The 19859-nt window shown below is 49.8% G+C and overlaps 1 protein-coding gene across 1 annotated transcript in view; it reads left to right on the forward strand.

The window, feature by feature from the left end:
• Positions 1-19859, forward strand: part of LOC141258594 (dynein axonemal heavy chain 8-like) — a 415976-nt gene that overhangs the window by 353978 nt on the left and 42139 nt on the right. The window contains exons 75-79 of the mRNA XM_073673563.1: positions 4269-4387; positions 7010-7212; positions 17429-17502; positions 18210-18362; positions 18771-18926. Of these exons, the coding sequence (XP_073529664.1) occupies positions 4269-4387; positions 7010-7212; positions 17429-17502; positions 18210-18362; positions 18771-18926 (705 nt within the window). The remainder of the gene's footprint in view (positions 1-4268; positions 4388-7009; positions 7213-17428; positions 17503-18209; positions 18363-18770; positions 18927-19859) is intronic.

A 19859-nucleotide genomic window follows, 5' to 3' on the forward strand; every position in this document is an offset into this window, starting at 1 on the left:
CTGCAATTTATTGTCTGCTAGCTTGGAAAGAAAAAGACGCAGGGGCTTTGAACAATGGATGTTTGCCAAATATGTTGATTTCCATTGTATACGTCCATGTGCCTTGTTGACCCTCAGAGCAATGGAGGACAAACTATGCAAATTGATTAAATGCTCAATGAGACATGAGTCCCAGACACCTTCCCTCCTGACCTGTGGATGATGACCTGAGACACAGATGTAAACATAAAAACGGATTTTTATCGCTCTGCAAGAGGAATCAGTGCATTGCCAGAGCAATAGCTAGGAAAACATGGCTCCATCAAGGGGGACACAGATTTGGATTCTACAGGATGCCAGCTTAAGGGACCATGGTCCTGGCTAGAGGAATAAATATCTGCTCCATTGACTATCACACAACCCATGGATACATTTGGGGAAACCAGGTTGGCACCCTCCGGTCACCTGGTCCCATGTAGATGTTTCAGGTAGTCAGGTTGGGACCCTCCGGTCTCCTGGAACCCATGGATATGCTCGGAAAAAGTCTGGTTGGGACCATCCAGTCATCTGGTTCCATGGATATGTTCGGAGAAGCCAAGATGGGACCCTCAGGTCTCCTGGCCACGTACAGTGGGTACAGAAAGTATTCAGACCTCTTTACATTTTTCACTCTTTGTTTCATTGCAGCCATTTGGTAAATTCTAAAAAGTTCTTTTTTTTCTCATTAAAATACACTCTGCGCCCTATCTTGACTGAAAAAGAAACAGAAATGTAGAAATTTTTGCAAATTTATTAAAAAAGAAAAACTGAAATATCACATGGTCATAAGTATTCAGACCCTTTGCTCAGACACTCATATTTAAGTCACATGCTGTCCATTTCCTTGTAATCCTCCTTGAGATGGTTCTACTCCTTCATTGGAGTCCAGCTGTGTTTAATTAAACTGATAGGACTTGATTTGGAAAGGCACACACCTGTCTATATAAGACCTCACAGCTCACAGTACATGTCAGAATAAATGAGGTCAAAGGAACTGCCCAAGGAGCTCAGAGACAGAATTGTGGCAAGGCACAGATCTGAAAGAATTTCTGCATTACTCAAGGTTCCTAAGAGCACAGTGGCCTCCATAATCCTTAAATGGAAGAAGTTTGGAACCACCAGAAGTCTTCCTAGACCTGGCCGTCCAGCCAAACTGAGCAATCGTGGGAGAAGAGCCTTGGTGAGAGAGGTAAATAAGAACCCCAAGATCACTGTGGCTGAGCTCCAGAGATGCAGTAGAGAGATGGGAGAAAGTTCCACAAAGTCAACTATCACTGCAGCCCTCCACCAGTGGGACCTTTATGGCAGAGTGGCCCGACGGAAACCTCTCCCCACTGCAAGACATATGAAAACCTGAAGAGTTTGATCAAAAACACATGAAGGACTCCCAGACTATGAGAAATAAGATTCTCTGGTCTGATGAGACGAAGATAGGACTTTTTGGTGATAATTGTAAGCGGTATGTGTGGAGAAAACCAGGCACTGCTCATCACCAGTCCAATACAATCCCAACAGTGAAACGTGGTGGTGGCAGCATCATGCTATGGGGGTGTTTTTCAGCTGCAGGGACAAGACGACTGGTTGCAATTGAAGGAAACATGAATGCGGCCAAGTACAGAGATATCCTGGATGAAAACCTCTTCCAGAGTGCTCTGGACCTCAGACTTGGCCGAAGGTTCACCTTCCAAAAAGACAATGACCCTAAGCACACAGCTAAAATAACAAAGGAGTGGCTTCATAACAACTATGTGACCATTCTTGACTGGCCCAGCCAGAGCCCTGACCTAAACCCAATTGAGCATCTCTGGAGAGACCTGAAAATGGCTGTCCACCAACGTTCACCATCCAACCTGACGGAACTGGAGAGGATCTGCAAGGAAGAATGGCCGAGGATCCCCAAATCCAGGGGTGAAAAACTTGTTGCATTATTCCCAAGAAGACTCATGGCTGTACTAGCTCAAAAGGGGGCTTCTAGTCAATGCTGAGCAAAGGGTCTGAATACTTATGACCATGTGATATTTCAGTTTTTCTTTTTTAATAAATTTGCAAAAATTTCTACATTTCTGTTTTTTTCCGTCAAGATGGGGTGCAGAGTGGACTTTAATGAGAAAAAATGAACTTTTTAGAATTTACCAAATGGCTGCAATGAAACAAAGAGTGAAAAATTTAATGGGGTCTGAATGTTTTCCATACCCACTGTACCTCAATGGACTGTCAGCTTCCTAAGCTTGTCATTACCTCCTCTCTGTGGGTGTCCGCAAAAAGCGGGGTGCCACTGGTGGGGGTAGTTGGCCCTGGAAGCCCCTAGGAGTCGCAGCTGCTCAAATCCTGGCGGGCCAGCGGAAGCGTGAGACTCTATAATTTTGCACCATCTTGTGTATTTTGCTGGGACTGTTCTGTATGTTATTGTTTGGTGGTTCAATAAAGTATTGCAACACGGTTTTACCCTCACTGTGTTGGGTGAGCAGTCTTCTGCCCCAGGGAGACCCCCCGTGTCTCCACAGCTACCATAGACCCCCAATTCACCAGACTGAGGTCAAAAGTGTGTTCTTCTGGCCTCCGTCTGGCCGGTTTGTGACAGCAAAGATTGGGAAAGCCATGAGGAAAATGGACAGTGGGTCCCTACGGTGAACAGAGGACATCCATCCTGAGTGTCTGCACACAACAGTGGGCACAAACATAATGTGGCTTTACTTACACCAACTCTTAGGCCCCAATTCATGAAAACGTTTTTGGCAGAATTCTTTGGCGCTTTTCTGTCAGTACCGGTCAGCGTAGACATCTTTTTATAAAGTTGGAGAAGCTTAACCGGGAGGGAGCGGTGGAAAAAAAATCACAATTTACACCATAAAATATTGTAAATTCCAACAGACATTTCTCCAGCATCTGACTCCAGTTCATTACTTGCGGTGGCAGCTAGAAGATGCTCCAAATTCATTAAGCGGCACAAACCTGATATTAAATGTATCACATCTTATTCCTGAACACGTCATGAAGTCCGACATGCCGAAAACTCGTAGAGCGCTTCTCCTGCTCAAGCTGAAGACAAATCCTCCCCCGACCAGGCAATGTTGGGCTCTTCGCTGACCGGTATCTGGACGCATTACCTCTGTGCACACACAGTATGGAGGAGAGTGTGCTTTCACTCACACATTTGTGGTGACCATGAACACTTTTTGTAATGATTTGATAACTTTCCGTACATACGTTTCCCACATCGCAGGTCCTCACTAATGAGATGGATTGAGGTCCGGCCATAAATGAGCAGCTTGGTGCCGCGTGTCTGTGAATCTGGACTGTCACAAATCCGATCGGAGCCACGTGCCCCTGATCCTTCCTCACAACTTCCGTGAGTTCCGGGTTTAGGATAATGTGAAGCGAGCTTATAAATTTTATATATTTATTTACTCAAAAGAGCGATGCTAGGTACAATATATACAAGCGGTTACGAGATAGATATATATATACAGTAGTCAGACAAATACAGTAAGGAAGCAGTAATACGATACATTAAAATAAAAAGGAATAAAAGTGAATATACCACACTTTCATCAAAAGGTCTCTGGACACGGCAGGAAGGGTGCTGTCATGGGTCCAGAGCGGTTCCTTGGTCTTTCTGCACATCTATAGCGACAGGTGACCCTCAACAGAAGACCCCTTCTCTCTCTCAGAGGAACACATTTATTCGTACCTTGGGCAGGGCAGAAAATAGGCGATTTACATGTAATCTCCTCTTCCCTTCTACCAGGCATTTCATAATCCATTTCCCAGCAATATTCTCATTGTAAGGTGCGCATAGTAATTGATCTAACACAGGGGTTTCCCCTGACTTCAGAGGTATTCAATTAGCTAGTCTTCATTGCCATGATTCAATTAGCTCCCCCATACTCTCGTCAGGAATAGGCGTTTGCACTACAAAGGTATATATCCTAGCTGACCTGTATTCAATTCTCTCCTGGCTTGTCACCCTGGTGTGATGTATGGAAGGGAAACAAATGCTGATGTCAATACTTTGTCCTCTGGGGTCCTTTGAAGTCAGACAGACTAGCATTCCTGCTGAGACCTTCATAACTGGGAATATGAAATAACTGGGAATATGAATTTCCCTGGCCTCACCACACGGACGTTCTGGGCTTCACCCGCTGCCCATCCACATGACCATCTCTCGTTACAAATCTGCATAGTGCATCTACCAGTGTCCTCTATTAGGACGGCATTGTGACCTTATAAAGACCACCATGTAATTACAGGTGACCCGGAATGAAAGAGGTTGGAGGAATTGGTTTGATTGTGAAGCCCCTGAAGATGAAATTATTCCTAATGGCTACAGCAACTTCTTGGATAGTTTCCATAGACTCTTACTAGTCAGGTACGGACTCTCCTGTTACACCTACACTGGTTTTATCACCATTTGCTGCAGAGTTTTGCCCATCATCTCCATACTGAAGCCAGAACCAGTGGTTATCCGCACACTGCGGCTCTGCAGCAACACCCCAGCTCCTCTCAGCCGCTGTCTTATCATAACTGCTCCTTAACCACTTCATTTTGCAGTGAGACGTCTATGAACTCGCTCGATTTTGCATGTGACACTGCTGTCTCCCTGCAGCGTGGATGTGTCCTGTGGAAGCACAAACACTGATAAGGAATTAAAGGGGTATTCCAGAATAAAATCATGATCAGCTATACACTGGACAGGCAATAAGTTTTAAACCAGTGTAGCACAAGGACCACAAGTGATCATCTGCGGTTCAGAGTCTGAGCTCAGCGTTGCGCTAGTCTGTGGTCTTCACACTCATAGATAAATCCTTCCCGACCACGGTTGTGCAGCCACGGGAGCATTGTGGCAATCAGTGGGGTCGCAGCAGTGAGAACAGCGCTAATCTAAAGGCTGGCACCTATCCAGTCGATCAGTTGTAATTTTACCTCTTAATATACCCCTCTAAGTCATGTGGATTTCATAGAGCAGAGCTGCTGCACCGGGCCCTATTCTAGTGGGGGGCTACGGGGAAGGTTTTGTGAGACCCTGTATTGCCTGGTCTCTCATTCACCTGAAGACCACCGTGTAATACATTGCTGCTCGTCCGGCTGTAGCTAGAAATCAGCTGAGGGGCTGTCGGCTTTATACTACACTGTGTGCAGAATTATTAGGCAAATGCGTATTTTTATCACATGATACTTTTTATACATGTTGTCCTACTCCAAGCTGCATAGTCTTGAGAGCCAACTACCAATTAAGTAAATCTGGTGATGTGCATCTCTGTAATGAGGAGGGGTGTTGACTAATGACAGTAACACCCTATATAAGGTGGGCTTAATTATTAGGCAACTTCCTTTCCTTTGGCAAAATGGGTCAGAAGAGAGATTTGACGGCTCTGAAAAGTCCAATATTGTGAGATGTCTTGCAGAGGGATGCAGCAGTCTTGAAATCTCAAAACTTTTGAAGCGTGATCACCGAACAATCAAGAGTTTCATGGCAAATAGCCAACAGTGTCTCAAGAAGCGTGTTGGCCAAAAAAGGCGCAAAACAACTACCCATGAATTGAGGAAAATCAGGCGTGAAGCTGCCAAGATGCCATTCGCCACCAGTTTTACCATATTTCAGAGCTGCAACATTACTGGAGTATCAAAAAGCACAAGGTGTGCAATACTCAGGGACATGGCCAAGGTAAGGAAGGCTGAAAAACCACCACCTTTGAACAAGAAACATAAGATAAAACGTCAAGAATGGGCCAAGAAATATCTTAAGACTGATTTTTCAAAGGTTTTATGGACTGATGAAATGAGAGTGACTCTTGATGGGCCAGATGGATGGGCCAGAGGCTGGATCAGTAAAGGGCAGAGAGCTCCACTCCGACTCAGACGCCAGCAAGGTGGAGGTGGGGTATTGGTATGGGCTGGTATCATCAAAGATGAACTTGTGGGACCTTTCCGGGTTGAGGATGGAGTGAAGCTCAACTCCCAGACCTACTGCCAGTTTCTGGAAGACAACTTCTTCAAGCCGTGGTACAGGAAGAAGTCGGTATCGTTCAAGAAAAACATGATTTTCATGCAGGACAATGCTCCATCACATGCATCCAACTACTCTACAGCGTGGCTGGCCAGTAAAGGTCTAAAAGAAGAAAAAATAATGACATGGCCCCCTTGTTCACCTGATCTGAACCCCATAGAGAACCTGTGGTCCATCATAAAATTTGAGATCTACAGGGAGGGAAAACAGTACACCTCTGGGAGCAGTGTCTGGGAGGCTGTGGTGAGATCTACAGGGAGGGAAAACAGTACACCTCTGGGAGCAGTGTCTGGGAGGCTGTGGTGGCTGCTGCACGCAATGTTCATCAAAAACAGATCAAGCAACTGACAGACTCTATGGATGGAGGCTGCTGAGGGTCATCATCAAGAAAGGTGGCTATATTCATCACTAATTTTTTTGTTTTTGCATGTCAGAAATGTTTATTTCTAAATTTTGTGCACTGATATTGGTTTACCTGGTGAAAATAAACCAGTGAGATGGGATCTTATTTGGTTTTTATTAAGTTGCCTAATAATTCTGCACAGTAATAGTTACCTGCACAAACAGATATCCTCCTAAGATAGCCAAATCTAAAAAAAAAACACTCCAACTTCCAAAAATATTAAGCTTGGATATTTATGAGTCTTTTGGGTTGATTGAGAACATAGTTGTTGATCAATAATAAAAATAATCCTCTAAAATACAACTTGCCTAATAATTCTGCACACAGTGTAGAGGACTCCTCAGCAGCTCTATTGTAATTCTAGTTTTCAGCCTCTGGACACAGACATGAATGATTTTCTATTACTGACAGCAAACAGAGATCCTGAAAATGTTGAGGAATTGATTAAATCAGGCGGGATGAGCCGTATAAACAATAATACAGGGTGATGTGACGTCCAGCCGCTCCGTGAATTACAAAGCATCACAGACCCTAGTGCCGTTGTCTTACTGTGCTGTCATCTGTTCTCATCCACATAACAGGTCCTGCTGTCTTGGCCGCACTCTGCATCAGGCTCGGAAATACATCAGTAGTTCACTAAATGTAAAGTACACAAAACCCATCATCCTCAACCTCGTCAGGACCTGGGAAGAAAGCGACACTCACACTCCACTCATCTGCCTGCTTTCTAGCGGCACGGACCCCACTAATCAAATTGATGCACTTGGCAGGAACCTCAGACTTGGTAAGATCTGCAAGGACGGAGGTATATGAATCATGCATGGTATATAGGAAATCCAAGAAGAGGTATACAGGTCATACATGGTATATAGGAAAGGTGAGAAGAGGTATATGGGTTAGACACGCTATATAGGAGAGCAGGGAAGAGGTTTACAGGTCATACATGGTATATAGGAGAACAAGGAAGAGGTATACAGGTCATAAATGGTATATAGGAGAGCTGGGAAGAGGTATACTGGTTATACACTGTATATAGGAGAGCAAGTAAGAGGTATACAGGTCATACACTGTATTGACCGTTATCGAACGTGACTCGTTCTATATGAAGTATATACTCCAGGCATGAGTATTGACCCATCCTCGGCTGGGTCTTTTATGTCGAAGGGGGGACCTGTGCATACCCCCCCTGTGATGACATCACGTGGGCTGGGCTCCAGCCTTCATATTTTTATTAAAATATCTAACTTCCGCGATAACTTATCGCTGGTTGATCACAGAAGCTTGCAAGTGACACCATATTCTTTGTTTGTAATTTACCTTTCCTTAGACACTACAATGGCATAGCTGCGGTCCGTTATTCTGGTATTTTTGCGCCACAGCTCACCGGAGGGGCTCACAGTTACGGAAATCTATGCATATTGTTCCTTTGCTCACCCTGCCACTAAAGATATGTGCCCCATTATTATCGGAAGTATAGAACTCCCGATATTCCATATTTCATGTCAGCGCCTGCGAGACTGCAGATTTCTGTTGAGCAAATGGGAGATGCCTTGGGGGTGAGAGAGAATTCTTTTGAAGCTTAGGAACTGCATCCTTCTCATCTAGGTGTATAATTATCACAGGCCTGTGCCACTAGAAAATACACTCATATGTTAATTGGGTTAGTAGCATCCTTTGTACTAGCATTTGCCTATTAGCCACTCCTCCTGTGTGTGCTAATTTGCATAGACAGCTCCTTTAGATTGCCAGCTTTTCTACTCTGACAGATGGTCGATAAGGGAGGCGGTAAGAGCAGTTTGGGAGAAATTCTTAATATTTATATGACACGCAGCATTTTACATACGTTATTATTATTGCTGTCCCCAATGAGGCTCACAATATAAATTCCCTATCAGTCTTTGGAGTGTGGGAGGAAACCGAAGAACCCAGAGGAAACTCACGCAAACACGGGGAGAATATACAAACTCCTTGCTAATTTTGTCCTGGTGGGATTTGAACCCAGGACCCCAGCGCTGCAAGGCTGAGCTGATGGATCGGGACTGTAGGAACGATGGATGGGGTCATAACCATGGTGGGAGCTATGGAAGTCCATGGCATATCATAGTTCTCTTTCTCGCAGCCGATGGCATGCGCTCACATACCACGTTGCTCTCTCCCCCGAGCTCACATACCACATTGCTCTCTCCGCCGCGCTCACATACCACGCCACTTTCTCCCCTGCGCTCACATACTGCGCTGCTCTCTCCCCAGGCTCACATACCATGCTGCTCTCTCCCCCGTGCTCACATATTGTGCTGCTCTCTCCCCCCGCTCACATACTGTGCTGCTCTCTCCCCCGCGCTCACATATTGTGCTGCTATCTCCACCGCGCTCTCTTCTTCCCCAGCAGGATAAATGTTTTCTCTTCCTCCTTCATGGAGTTGAAATCCGGGAAAAGATCAGAGAATCTCCTGAAGTGAGTGTCCCTCAATGTTGAGTACTTAGTGCAGTGTAGGAGGAAGTGGGTCTCGTCCTCCAGGGCACCCAGGTCACAGTGGGGGGCACAGTCTGTCCTCCCTGGGCTTGTAGCTCTGTCTGTGCCGGCCAGATTCAATGGCCAAACTGTGGGCACTGAGTCTGTACTGGCTCAGGATCTGACAGTCTCTGGGGTCCGGGAGATCCTCCAGATATGGAGCCAGTCTGTAGTCTCTCTGTAGAGAGCAGGGCCGTATTTGCCCTTAGGCACTTATAGGCACGTGCCCAGGGCGCCGGAATTCGGGGAGGGTGGCACCTGAGCGTGTTTTGTGTTTTTTTTGTGGGTTTTTTTTTTTTGGTTCGTGCCCCGAGCCGGCGGGGTTTGGCTCCCCCCCCCCCCGGGCCATCGCGCCCATCATAATGAGGGCAATCTGGGGTGTCTATGGCCGGATTGCCCTCATTATATGAGCGGCGCTGTGGCACATACTGGCAGACAGTGGCGGGGGGGCCCCCGGACCGCTCCCCCAGCAGCGGCGCACAGCCGCTGCTTCTTCTCCGGCCGGGTCAGCACTGCAGCAGTTAACTTCCCTGTGTGCTGGCCCGGCCACGTTACTGCTAGGAGACACGGCCCTGTACGCGGCCGTGTCTCCTAGCTGTGACGTCACGCAGTGCACGCCCGGCCTGCAGTGCTGCATCGGAGAGGACTAGAGCCGAGCCGGGGGATGGTGAGTGTGTGTGTGTGTATGAGAGAGTATGTGTGAGAGTGAGTGTGTGTATGTGTGATTGAGTGTGTGTATGTGTGATTGAGTGTGTGTAGGCAGATATCATTGTGTGATGTCTGTTTATATGTATTTTTGTGTTTCAAATGTGTTTATGCGTGTATGTATATGTCTGTATATGTTTGTGTGTGCGTGACTGCGTGCGGTCTCCCGCTGTCTCTGGGGGGGCGCCGTGCGGCCTCCCGCTGTGTGTAGATGGCTCTGTGCGGCCTCCCGCTGTGTATAGATGGCGCTGTGAGACCTCCTGCTGTGTATAGATGGTGCTGTGCGGCCTTCTGCTGTGTAAAGATGGCGGTGTGCAACCTCGTGCTGTGTATAGATGGCGCTGTGCGGCCTCCTGCTGTGTATAGATGGCGCTGTGCGGCCTCCTGCTGTGTATAGATGGTGCTGCGCGGCCTCCTGCTGTGTATAGATGGCTACGTGCGGTCTCCTGCTGTGTATAGATGGCTACGTGTGGCCTCCCGCTGTGTATAGATGGCTCTGTGCGGCCTCCCGCTGTGTATAGATGGCGCTGTGAGGCCTCCTGCTGTGTACAGATGGCGCTGTGCGGCCTCCTGCTGTGTATAGATTGCGGTGTGCAACCTCCTGCTGTGTATAGATGGCGCTGTGCGGCCTCCTGCTGTGTATAGATGGCGCTGTTCGGCCTCCTGCTGTGTATAGATGGTGCTGTGCGGCCTCCTGCTGTGTATAGATGGCGCTGTGCGGCCTCCTGCTGTGTATAGATGGCGCTGTGCGGCCTCCTGCTGTGTATAGATGGCTACGTGCGGCCTCCCGCTGTGTATAGATGGCTACGTGTGGCCTCCCGCTGTGTATAGATGGCTATGTGCGGCCTCCCGCTGTGTATAGATGGCTACGTGCGGCCTCCCGCTGTGTATAGATGCCTACGTGCGGCCTCCCGCTGTGTATAGATGGCGCAGTGCGGCCTCCCGCTGTGTATAGATGGCTACGTGCAGCCTCCTGCTGTGTATAGTTGGCTACATGTGGCCTCCTGCTGTGTATAGATGGCTACGTGCGGCCTCCCGCTGTGCATAGATGGCTACGTGCGGCCTCACGCTGTATATAGATGGCTACGTGCGGCCTCCTGCTGTGTATAGATGGCTACGTGTGGCCTCCCGCTGTGTATAGATGGCTACAGTACGTGCGGCCTCCCGCTGTGTATAGATGGCGCAGTGCGGCCTCCCGCTGTGTATAGATGGTTACGTGCGGCCTCCTGCTGTGTATAGATGGTTACGTGCGGCCTCCTGCTGTGTATAGATGGCTACGTGCGGCCTCCCGCTGTGTATAGATGGCTACGTGCGGCCTCCTGCTGTGTATAGATGGCTACGTGCGGCCTCCCGCTGTGTATAGATGGTTACAGTACGTGTGGCCTCCTGCTGTGTATAGATGGCGCTGTGCGGCCTCCTGCTGTGTATAGATGGCTACGTGCAGCCTCCCGCTGTATATAGATGGCTATGTGCGGCCTCCCGCTGTGTATAAATGGCTACGTGCGGCCTCCCGCTGTGTATAGATGGCTACGTGCGGCCTCCCGCTGTATATAGATGGCTACGTGCGGCCTCCTGCTGTGTATAGATGGCTACGTGCGGCCTCCCGCTGTGTATAGATGGCTACAGTACGTGCGGCCTCCCGCTGTGTATAGATGGCTACAGTACGTGCGGCCTCCTGCTGTGTATAGATGGCTACAGTACGTGCGGCCTCCTGCTGTGTATAGATGGCTACGTGCGGCCTCCTGCTGTGTATAGATGGCGGTGTGCAACCTCCTGCTGTGTATAGATGGCGCTGTGCGGCCTCCTGCTGTGTATAGATGGCTACGTGCGGCCTCCCGCTGTGTATAGATGGCTACGTGCGGCCTCCCGCTGTATATAGATGGCTACGTGCGGCCTCCTGCTGTGTGTAGATGGCTACGTGCGGCCTCCCGCTGTGTATAGATGGCTACAGTACGTGCGGCCTCCCGCTGTGTATAGATGGCTACAGTACGTGCGGCCTCCTGCTGTGTATAGATGGCTACAGTACGTGCGGCCTCCTGCTGTGTATAGATGGCTACGTGCGGCCTCCTGCTGTGTATAGATGGCGGTGTGCAACCTCCTGCTGTGTATAGATGGCGCTGTGCGGCCTCCTGTTGTGTATAGATGGCTACGTGCAGCCTCCTGCTGTGTATAGATGGCTACGTGCGGCCTCCTGCTGTGTATAGATGGCTACGTGTGGCCTCCCGCTGTGTATAGATGGCTACATGCGACCTCCCGCTGTGTATAGATGGCTACGTGCGACCTCCCGCTGTGTATAGATGCCTACGTGTGGCCTCCCGCTGTGTATAGATGGCGCAGTGCGGCCTCCCTCTGTGTATAGATGGCTACATGTGGCCTCCTGCTGTGTATAGATGGCTACGTGCAGCCTCCCGCTATGTATAGATGACTATTTTTCCCCCCTGCTGTGTATAGATGGCTACGTGTGGCCTCCCGCTATGTTCTTCACTTGCAATTCCGCATGTGGGTTGACAAGCTATTTTAGCATCACTTGGAAAGTGCTTGACAACTTGGTCACACTATATAAATCCATGCATCCGACCGTAAAAGAATGGTAAAAAATAAATATATAATTACCTTCTGATGGCCTGCCAACGTCAGCGGTCGCGTGACCCATCACATGACTAAATGACATCACGGCAGATCTTTTTCAGACCATCGTGAGTTGCCGGCAAGCCAGGACGCATCGGATAAAGACACTGGGGGCCATCAGAAGGTAAGTATGATATTTATTATTTATTTTATTCTTTTTTTTACAGGTTCTATGGTACACGGGTCCGGAGGAGAGTCTCCTGTCCTCCACACCCGGGTACCATCCGCACATTGAAACGCATGGAATCTGCAGGTACAGATCCAGTGATGCGGATTACATGCATTCCAATGCAAGTCAATGGCGGCGAAAACGCAGCGCTTCCGCAACATAATTGGTAGTGCTGCGGATTTTTCCACAATGATAATCCGCAACGGAAATTTCCGCAGCATGTGCACAGCAATGGGGATTATCATTGGGGAACATGGCAGGCCTTCTACCAAGCGTTTTTTAAGTGTTTCTGCAGCGGAATTGCTTAAAAAACGCATAGTGGGCACACAGCCTAAAAAAAATTATTATAATTAATATTGTGCCAAATTAATTTCACGTGAACTATCACATGATCTATCACAGGGGATCATGTGACATGTGATACATCAGGTGTAAGGGGGGGGGGGCGCGCCTTCTAAACTGCCCGGGGCCCTTGCTACTCTTAATCTACCCCTGATCGCTCCCTCTCGCCCTCCGGTCACGCCCACCCACCTCACCTCTCTAGTCTGCTCTGCTGCTGCGATCTGGAAAGAAGAGGAGGAGCCCGGGCACTTGAAGTTCCCGCGGAGGCCCGGGCAGCACATCGCTGGCGGCGGCTCATCTCAGCAGGCAGCGCCGGTAATTGTGTCCTGTTGTGATGTGCCATTGCGCCGACACTGCCACCCGGGCCGTAGTGCCGGTGCATGATGCTGGCTGAGGAGCTGCCGCTTCTGCAGACAGTCTGCTCTGCAGCATAATTGATGATGGCGGGCGGCAGGCGGCGAGGCGGGCGGCGGGATCATAGTTTAGGCGCAGACGCGCAGTCAGCAGCTGCTGCCGGTACTGTGTTCTGTGCTGTGCACAGACAGTACAGCCAGCGGGCAGCAGTGCCAGCCTGACAGAGCCCAGACTGCCTGAGTCTCTGACTAGTCTCAGACTCTGAGGAGTCTGACTAGTCTGTGACTGTTGTCACTGGTCAGACATGATGGCAGGCAGCAGCAGGGAGGAACACAGTGGGTTCTGAATCCCAGAGATGGGCTGCATCAGGCACTGAAGCATTGCATATGGGCCATATGCAATGCTGCAGTGCCTGCAGCCCAGTTCTGTGTGGGCCGCTCCCACCCCACCCCCCACCCCCATATGCAATGCTGCAGCCCTGTGGTTTGTGTGGGCCGCTCCCATCCCCCCCCACCCCTATATGCAATGCTGCAGCCCTGTGGTCTGTGTGGGCCTCTCCCATCCCCCCCACCCCCATATGCAATGCTGCAGCCCTGTGGTCTGTGTGGGCCGCTCCCATCCCCCCCACCCCTATATGCAATGCTGCAGCCCTGTGGTCTGTGTGGGCCGCTCCCATCCCCCCCACCCCCATATGCAATGCTGCAGCCCTGTGGTCTGTGTGGGCTGCTCCCATCCCCCCCACTCCCATATGCAATGCTGCAGCCCTGTGGTCTGTGTGGGCCGCTCCCATCCCCCCCACTCCTATATGCAATGCTGCAGCCCTGTGGTCTGTGTGGGCTGCTCCCATCCCCCCCCACCCCCATATGCAATGCTGCAGCTCTGTGGTCTGTGTGGGCCGCTCCCATCCCCCCCACCCCTATATGCAATGCTGCAGCCCTGTGGTCTGTGTGGGCCGCTCCCATCCCCCCCACCCCCATATACAATGCTGCAGCCCTGTGGTCTGTGTGGGCTGCTCCCATCCCCCCCACCCCCATATGCAATGCTGCAGCCCTGTGGTCTGTGTGGGCCGCTCCCATCCCCCCCACCCCCATATACAATGCTGCAGCCCTGTGGTCTGTGTGGGCCGCTCTCATCCCCCCCACCCCCATATGCAATGCTGCAGCCCTGTGGTCTGTGTGGGCCGCTCCCATCCCCCCCACCCCCATATGCAATGCTGCAGCCCTGTGGTCTGTGTGGGCCGCTCTCACCCCCCCCCACCCCCATATGCAATGCTGCAGCCCTGTGGTCTGTGTGGGCCGCTCCCATCCCCCCCACCCCCATATGCAATGCTGCAGCCCTGTGGTCTGTGTGGGCCGCTCCCATCCCCCCCACACCCCATCCTTTTATATGTGCTACATGGAATGGGGCGGGAGAAGGTACTTGGGGAAACGGCCGCAACAGGGGAGGAAGATATTGGATGCGGGCAGCGGCCGCGACCAATCAGCAGAGTGGTGTTTAACTTTAGCGCCAAGATCACTGATTGGTCGCGTGCGGAGAGCGCGACCAATCAGCGAATCGTATTGGTGAGGAGCGGGGAGTGGAATCGTATTAGTGAGGACCGGGGAGCGCCACTGCCTGTGTGGGTACTTCCGCTGCGAGAAGCCGGGACATGAGCGACTACTCGCAGCAGAAGTATCCCGACCCGCAGCGCCGCTCCCCGGTCCTCCCTTCACACCCTAACCGATGATGTCCCCACAGTATCCGCATGGTGTTACAAAGGTCCGGACATTTGTGTTAAAAATCGCTGATTGGTCGCTGGCGCTGCCCGCGACCAGTCACCGATTTGGGCACAAAATTTAAATATCGGCCGCGACCAATCACCGATCTTGGCTCCACATTTAAATAGCGTCCGCGACCAATCAGTACAGCGGTGTTTAAATGTTCGGCCAAGATCGGTGATTGGTCGCGGCCGATATTTAAATTTTGCACCCAAATCGGTGATTGGTCGCGGGCAGCACCAGCGACCAATCATCGGTTTTTAACACAAATGTCCGGACCTTTGTAACACCATGCGGATACTGTGGGGACATCATCGGTTAGGGTGTGAAGGGAGGACCGGGGAGCGGCGCTGCGGGTCGGGATTCTTCTGCTCCGAACGCCCACTCATGTCCCGGGTTCTCGCAGCGGAAGTATCCGCACAGGCAGCGCCGCTGACATCCATGCGGCTAGGGTGTGAAGGGAGGACCGGGGAGCGGCGCTGACATCCAATTGGTCGCGGCCGCTATTTAAAAGTGCCGCACAAATCGGTGATTGGCGACCCTCCCGGAGTACTGGCTAGCGATCGGGGCCTGGTCAGTCCTTGAGCAGATGGGATCTCCCCTGGCCAGGCGGAGTTGTAGGCCTCCCCAACTAATTGTACTCTTCTGGCTACCTTGCTAGAGGCGGGTAAAAGTAGCCCACGTCCCTGAGTGTACCGTGTGGTGCTACCCGTATGGCCGGTGACTCGGGGCCTTCTAGTGGCTTCCGCTCCACGACGGCGGTGCTGGTCCCACGCGTGTGACCGTGCCTTCGGGTTTCTTGGCCAGAGGACCTGAAATCCCCAGCCGGTCGGTTTCTGCTGCTGGGTAAGGATTAGTCCCCACAGCCTCGGACTCCGGGTCCGGTGGTAACTCTTCAATCAGGGCGAGCTCTTCAGCTGCCATCCCCTGATTCCTTGTAGCACTGCTCCCACTGAGCTCCTGATCTTTCTTTCCTATAGCTGCTCCTCTTCTTAACTAACTAACCCTGCCTCAGCCCCAGTTTTATATAGGGGAAGTTCTTCCCCTCCCAGGACTGGGCAGGAGGTGTGGCATGCACAGGATTCCTGACCAAGAGACCTCCCACCTGCTCTCAGACGTAATATCTCTATCACTGTGGCAACCAGACCCCTGGGGTGTCACACTAAGATCAGTAATTGGTCGGGTCCGAAGACCGCGACCAATCATCGAATCGTCTTGGTGAGGACCGGGGAGCGGCGCTGCCTGTGCGGGTACTTCTGCTGCGAGAACCCGGGACATAGCGGGCGCTCGCAGCAGAAGTATCCCCGGTCCTCCGTTCCGCATGGAGGTCAGCGACGCCGGCAGTCCTTCCGCTGCTACCGGCCGGGAGATGAGCGCCTAGCGCCGCTCATCTCCCGGCTGCATCTCCGTCCCGCAGATGGGTCCGGCGGTCGGGGTCCTTCTGCCGTTACCGGCCGGGAGATTAGCGCCTCGCGCCGGTCATCTCCCGGCTGCATCGCCGCTGAGCTCCGTCCCGCAGATGAGCCGCTAACGGCCGCCATCTTTTTTCAGAAATCCCGCGGCGCTGATTGGCCGCTGCCGGACCAATGAGCGACGCGGGATTTCCTGGACAGACAGACGGGATAAGACAATTATATATATAGATAGGAGCTTCACTTTTTGTATTGAAGAACTGAAATAAATTAACTTTTTGATGATATTCTAATTTAGTGAGATGCACCTGTAACTGCTTCTTCCTACGGAGGATTGTTCTATACTGCCATTGTATGGTGTCATAGCCATCCATTAGACCCGGGTGGTTGGGGTCTCTGTGTTTCTTGTTTGAGGCTGTTCTCAGGATCTTCCGTACGGCTTTACATTCTCTGTCAAACCAACCATTGGTCTGTTGTTCTTTTGGCCTCTTGTAGTTCACTTTTTTAAGGTCGGACAGTCTGGCCATAGTGCAGAAGATATCATTGGGGTCTTTTGCAGCTTGACTCACTCCCTCTGGGTTAGGCTTGTACTCGTAGTTGTAGAAGTGGTAGAGCACCTACTGTATTTCGGGTCTACTTGGAACCTCTTTATATTTTATTTCCGAAATCTTGGACCATTTATAGGGTGGAAGCCGGTTGAAGAAGCCGCTTGGCTGAGGGGTTTGTGTGGATGGTTTCTTTGTAGATTTCATGATTTCTGCACGAGGTTTGGATTTGCCGATCCGTGACGTCTCCATCCTGTGATTTCCCACCACTTCTCTTTCTTGCTCTGCAAATTTCAATATTGAAAAGTTGCAACAAATACTTTACAAAGTTAGTAGAAGAGGAAAAAATCGATTCATGTGCAGCAGAAACAATCTGCAATATTTTAGGACAGATTTTACACAATGTACAATTCATCCAAGAATGAGAGCAATATTAGGCTATTTTCAGCGTCTGCTTTATTAACCGTTTACACCCGCAGGTGACATTTCTCCGCTGGCTGTAACATTTATATTTCTTACCTTTCTCTCTGTGCTCCGTATTCTCACATGTATTAACCACTGTCTGCTCTAATAAAGGATGCAAGGCCATATCAATGGGACCAGGACAAGCCGTCCATGCACGCAGAGCCCTGCAGATGTCTATGCAACAGGTGAACCCATAAGACATTACATCAACCCTGACAATCAGCACAAGAACAAGAGGAGCAAAATTTCAGGCTGAGTGTAAGACTATGTGCGCACGATCAGTATTTGATTGCAGAACTTTCTGCGGCGTTTCTGCAAGGTTCTGCACCTCTTGGCAGCAAAAACGCTGCAGAGATTCTGCAGCGTATTTGATGTGTTTTCATGCGTTTTTGCCTGTGGATTTGCCATGCATTTTTTTTTCCAATGCATTGTATAGGAAAAAAACGCTTGCAAAAAGAATGGACACGCTGCTTCTTTAAACGCACATGAAATTCTGTAAGGAAAAATCCTGATCATGTGCACAGATCTTGCAAAATCTCAAAGAAAATGCTGGGAAAGGTTTGCAATGCGTTTTTGGGGCCAATTCCGCACGGATTTACCGCATTAAAAAAGCAAAAAAATGCACCGTGAGCGATGCAGATTGCCTATCATCAGCTACTATATATTATGCATGCAAGTCCAGGCTTTACCTCCGGTGTTAGGACCCAGACTGACCACTATCAAGCTGTCGGTTGGGTCAGGACTTGCATCTGTAGTATGTGTGCTGGGGGCACATAGTACTATTCGTACTTTTACATGCGCATCATTCCTTTAATACATTAGTCTAAAGCTTGTACCATGTCTTGGGATATCAGCCAGTCCTTCTTATAGATGTTTTTCACCTGTGACACAGGGAGGATGGGTCCTTCTCCAAAATTGTCACCTGGACTTGGATTTTATGGATGAATTGCTGGAAACCATAGAAACCGCGGGGGCCGTTCACAAGACTTTCAGGGTGTGGATAACGACAGAGCCGCTCAGACAGTTCCCCATAACCCTACTACAGGTACAGACTGTTACCAACTAGCACCCTCACGGGGGAGGAGGGGGAAGGTGGGGGGGGGGCGACAAAATGCCAAATGTGAGGAGTGGGAAATGCGGAATAAAGATATCTGTTATTCTTCATGTATAAACTATAACATATCAGTAATGAAATGTTGGAGATTTCCACACTTTCAGGAAGAAGCGGGCAGAAAGGTGGTGCAGGGGGTTACTCTCCTACGTAAAAGAATCAAACTGTGAAGAGAGTGACACATCCGACTACACACAAGGCTTTGTTTGTAGTCTGTTACCATGGAGACATACTGGTCACTCACAAGCTTTGTAATATGGATGACATGCAAAGTTGTTTCTTTTTTTTTTTTATGCCCAGCAACAAGAGTGATACAGTAACAATGTGACTTTCTTTTTCCAGACATCTATCAAATTCACCAATGAGTCCCCCCAGGGCATGCGTGCCGGCCTGAAGAGGACATATAGTGGGATCCAGCAGAATTTACTGGATGGCAGCAGACACCCTATGTGGAAGCCTTTGCTGTACAGTCTGGCATTTCTACACTCGGCCACTCAGGTGATGAAACATCTGTACATGGAAATCTATGCACACGTAACCACGTGCCAATGCACAAGATGAACACGATCGTTCTGCCAGTGCTATCAGTTTATATGTCTGTCATACTGTCGAAGACGGCGGAATGGATATATGAGAATTTGGTGTAAATAGTGGTGAGACGCATGGCAGTAACAGACATGCACCAGGAGGGATGAGGGGGGTGAATATACAGATGTACACTGTATACACTTATATAGAGTAACATAAATAAGAAAGCATGTGATAACAGAAATATCTAATAATGCCACACACGACACCGTATCCCACAATACAAACCAGGTATGACGAGTACTTAGCGGTCTATCACAATCCCATTCCAGCACTATTCCTGACCACAAACAGGAAACCGTGAATCAAAAGTACAAAAAGTAAGGAAGAAGAGACAGCAGAAACACAACTGATCACAGTATTACATTATTCCAACCCATATCATGTTCCCAGAATCACGAGATAAATGGTCATTGTCCTGATTGAGTCCCACCACTACAGACCCCACAGATCATATAAACAGGCGTCCTGTGTCCCCAAAGTTAATGAAGCAGCAATCAAAAATATGTACTGGTGTACTGCCCTGACGACAGGCCTCGGCTGTTTCCATCAGTCCTGGACTGTGATTCCCGAGTACAGGGCTTGGCTGTTTCCATCAGTCCTGGATGGTGATATCCGAGTACAGGGCTCAGCTGTTTCTATCAGTCCTGGATGGTGATATCCGAGTACAGGGCTCAGCTGTTTCTATCAGTCCTAGATGGTGATATCCGAGTACAGGGCTCAGCTGTTTCTAGCAGTACTTTATATCCAGAGCTGAGGTGTAAGGGGATGAGCAAGCAAAGTTTTTTTCAAGCAGAAGCCGATTCAGGAACTGCCGATGTTTTTTGTCCTGTGTCCCCAAAG

Source organism: Phyllobates terribilis, unplaced genomic scaffold (assembly GCF_046119375.1).
Source record: "Phyllobates terribilis strain yellow unplaced genomic scaffold, ASM4611937v1 Scaffold_3__8_contigs__length_932513732, whole genome shotgun sequence".
Classification (NCBI taxonomy): Eukaryota; Metazoa; Chordata; class Amphibia; order Anura; family Dendrobatidae; genus Phyllobates; species Phyllobates terribilis.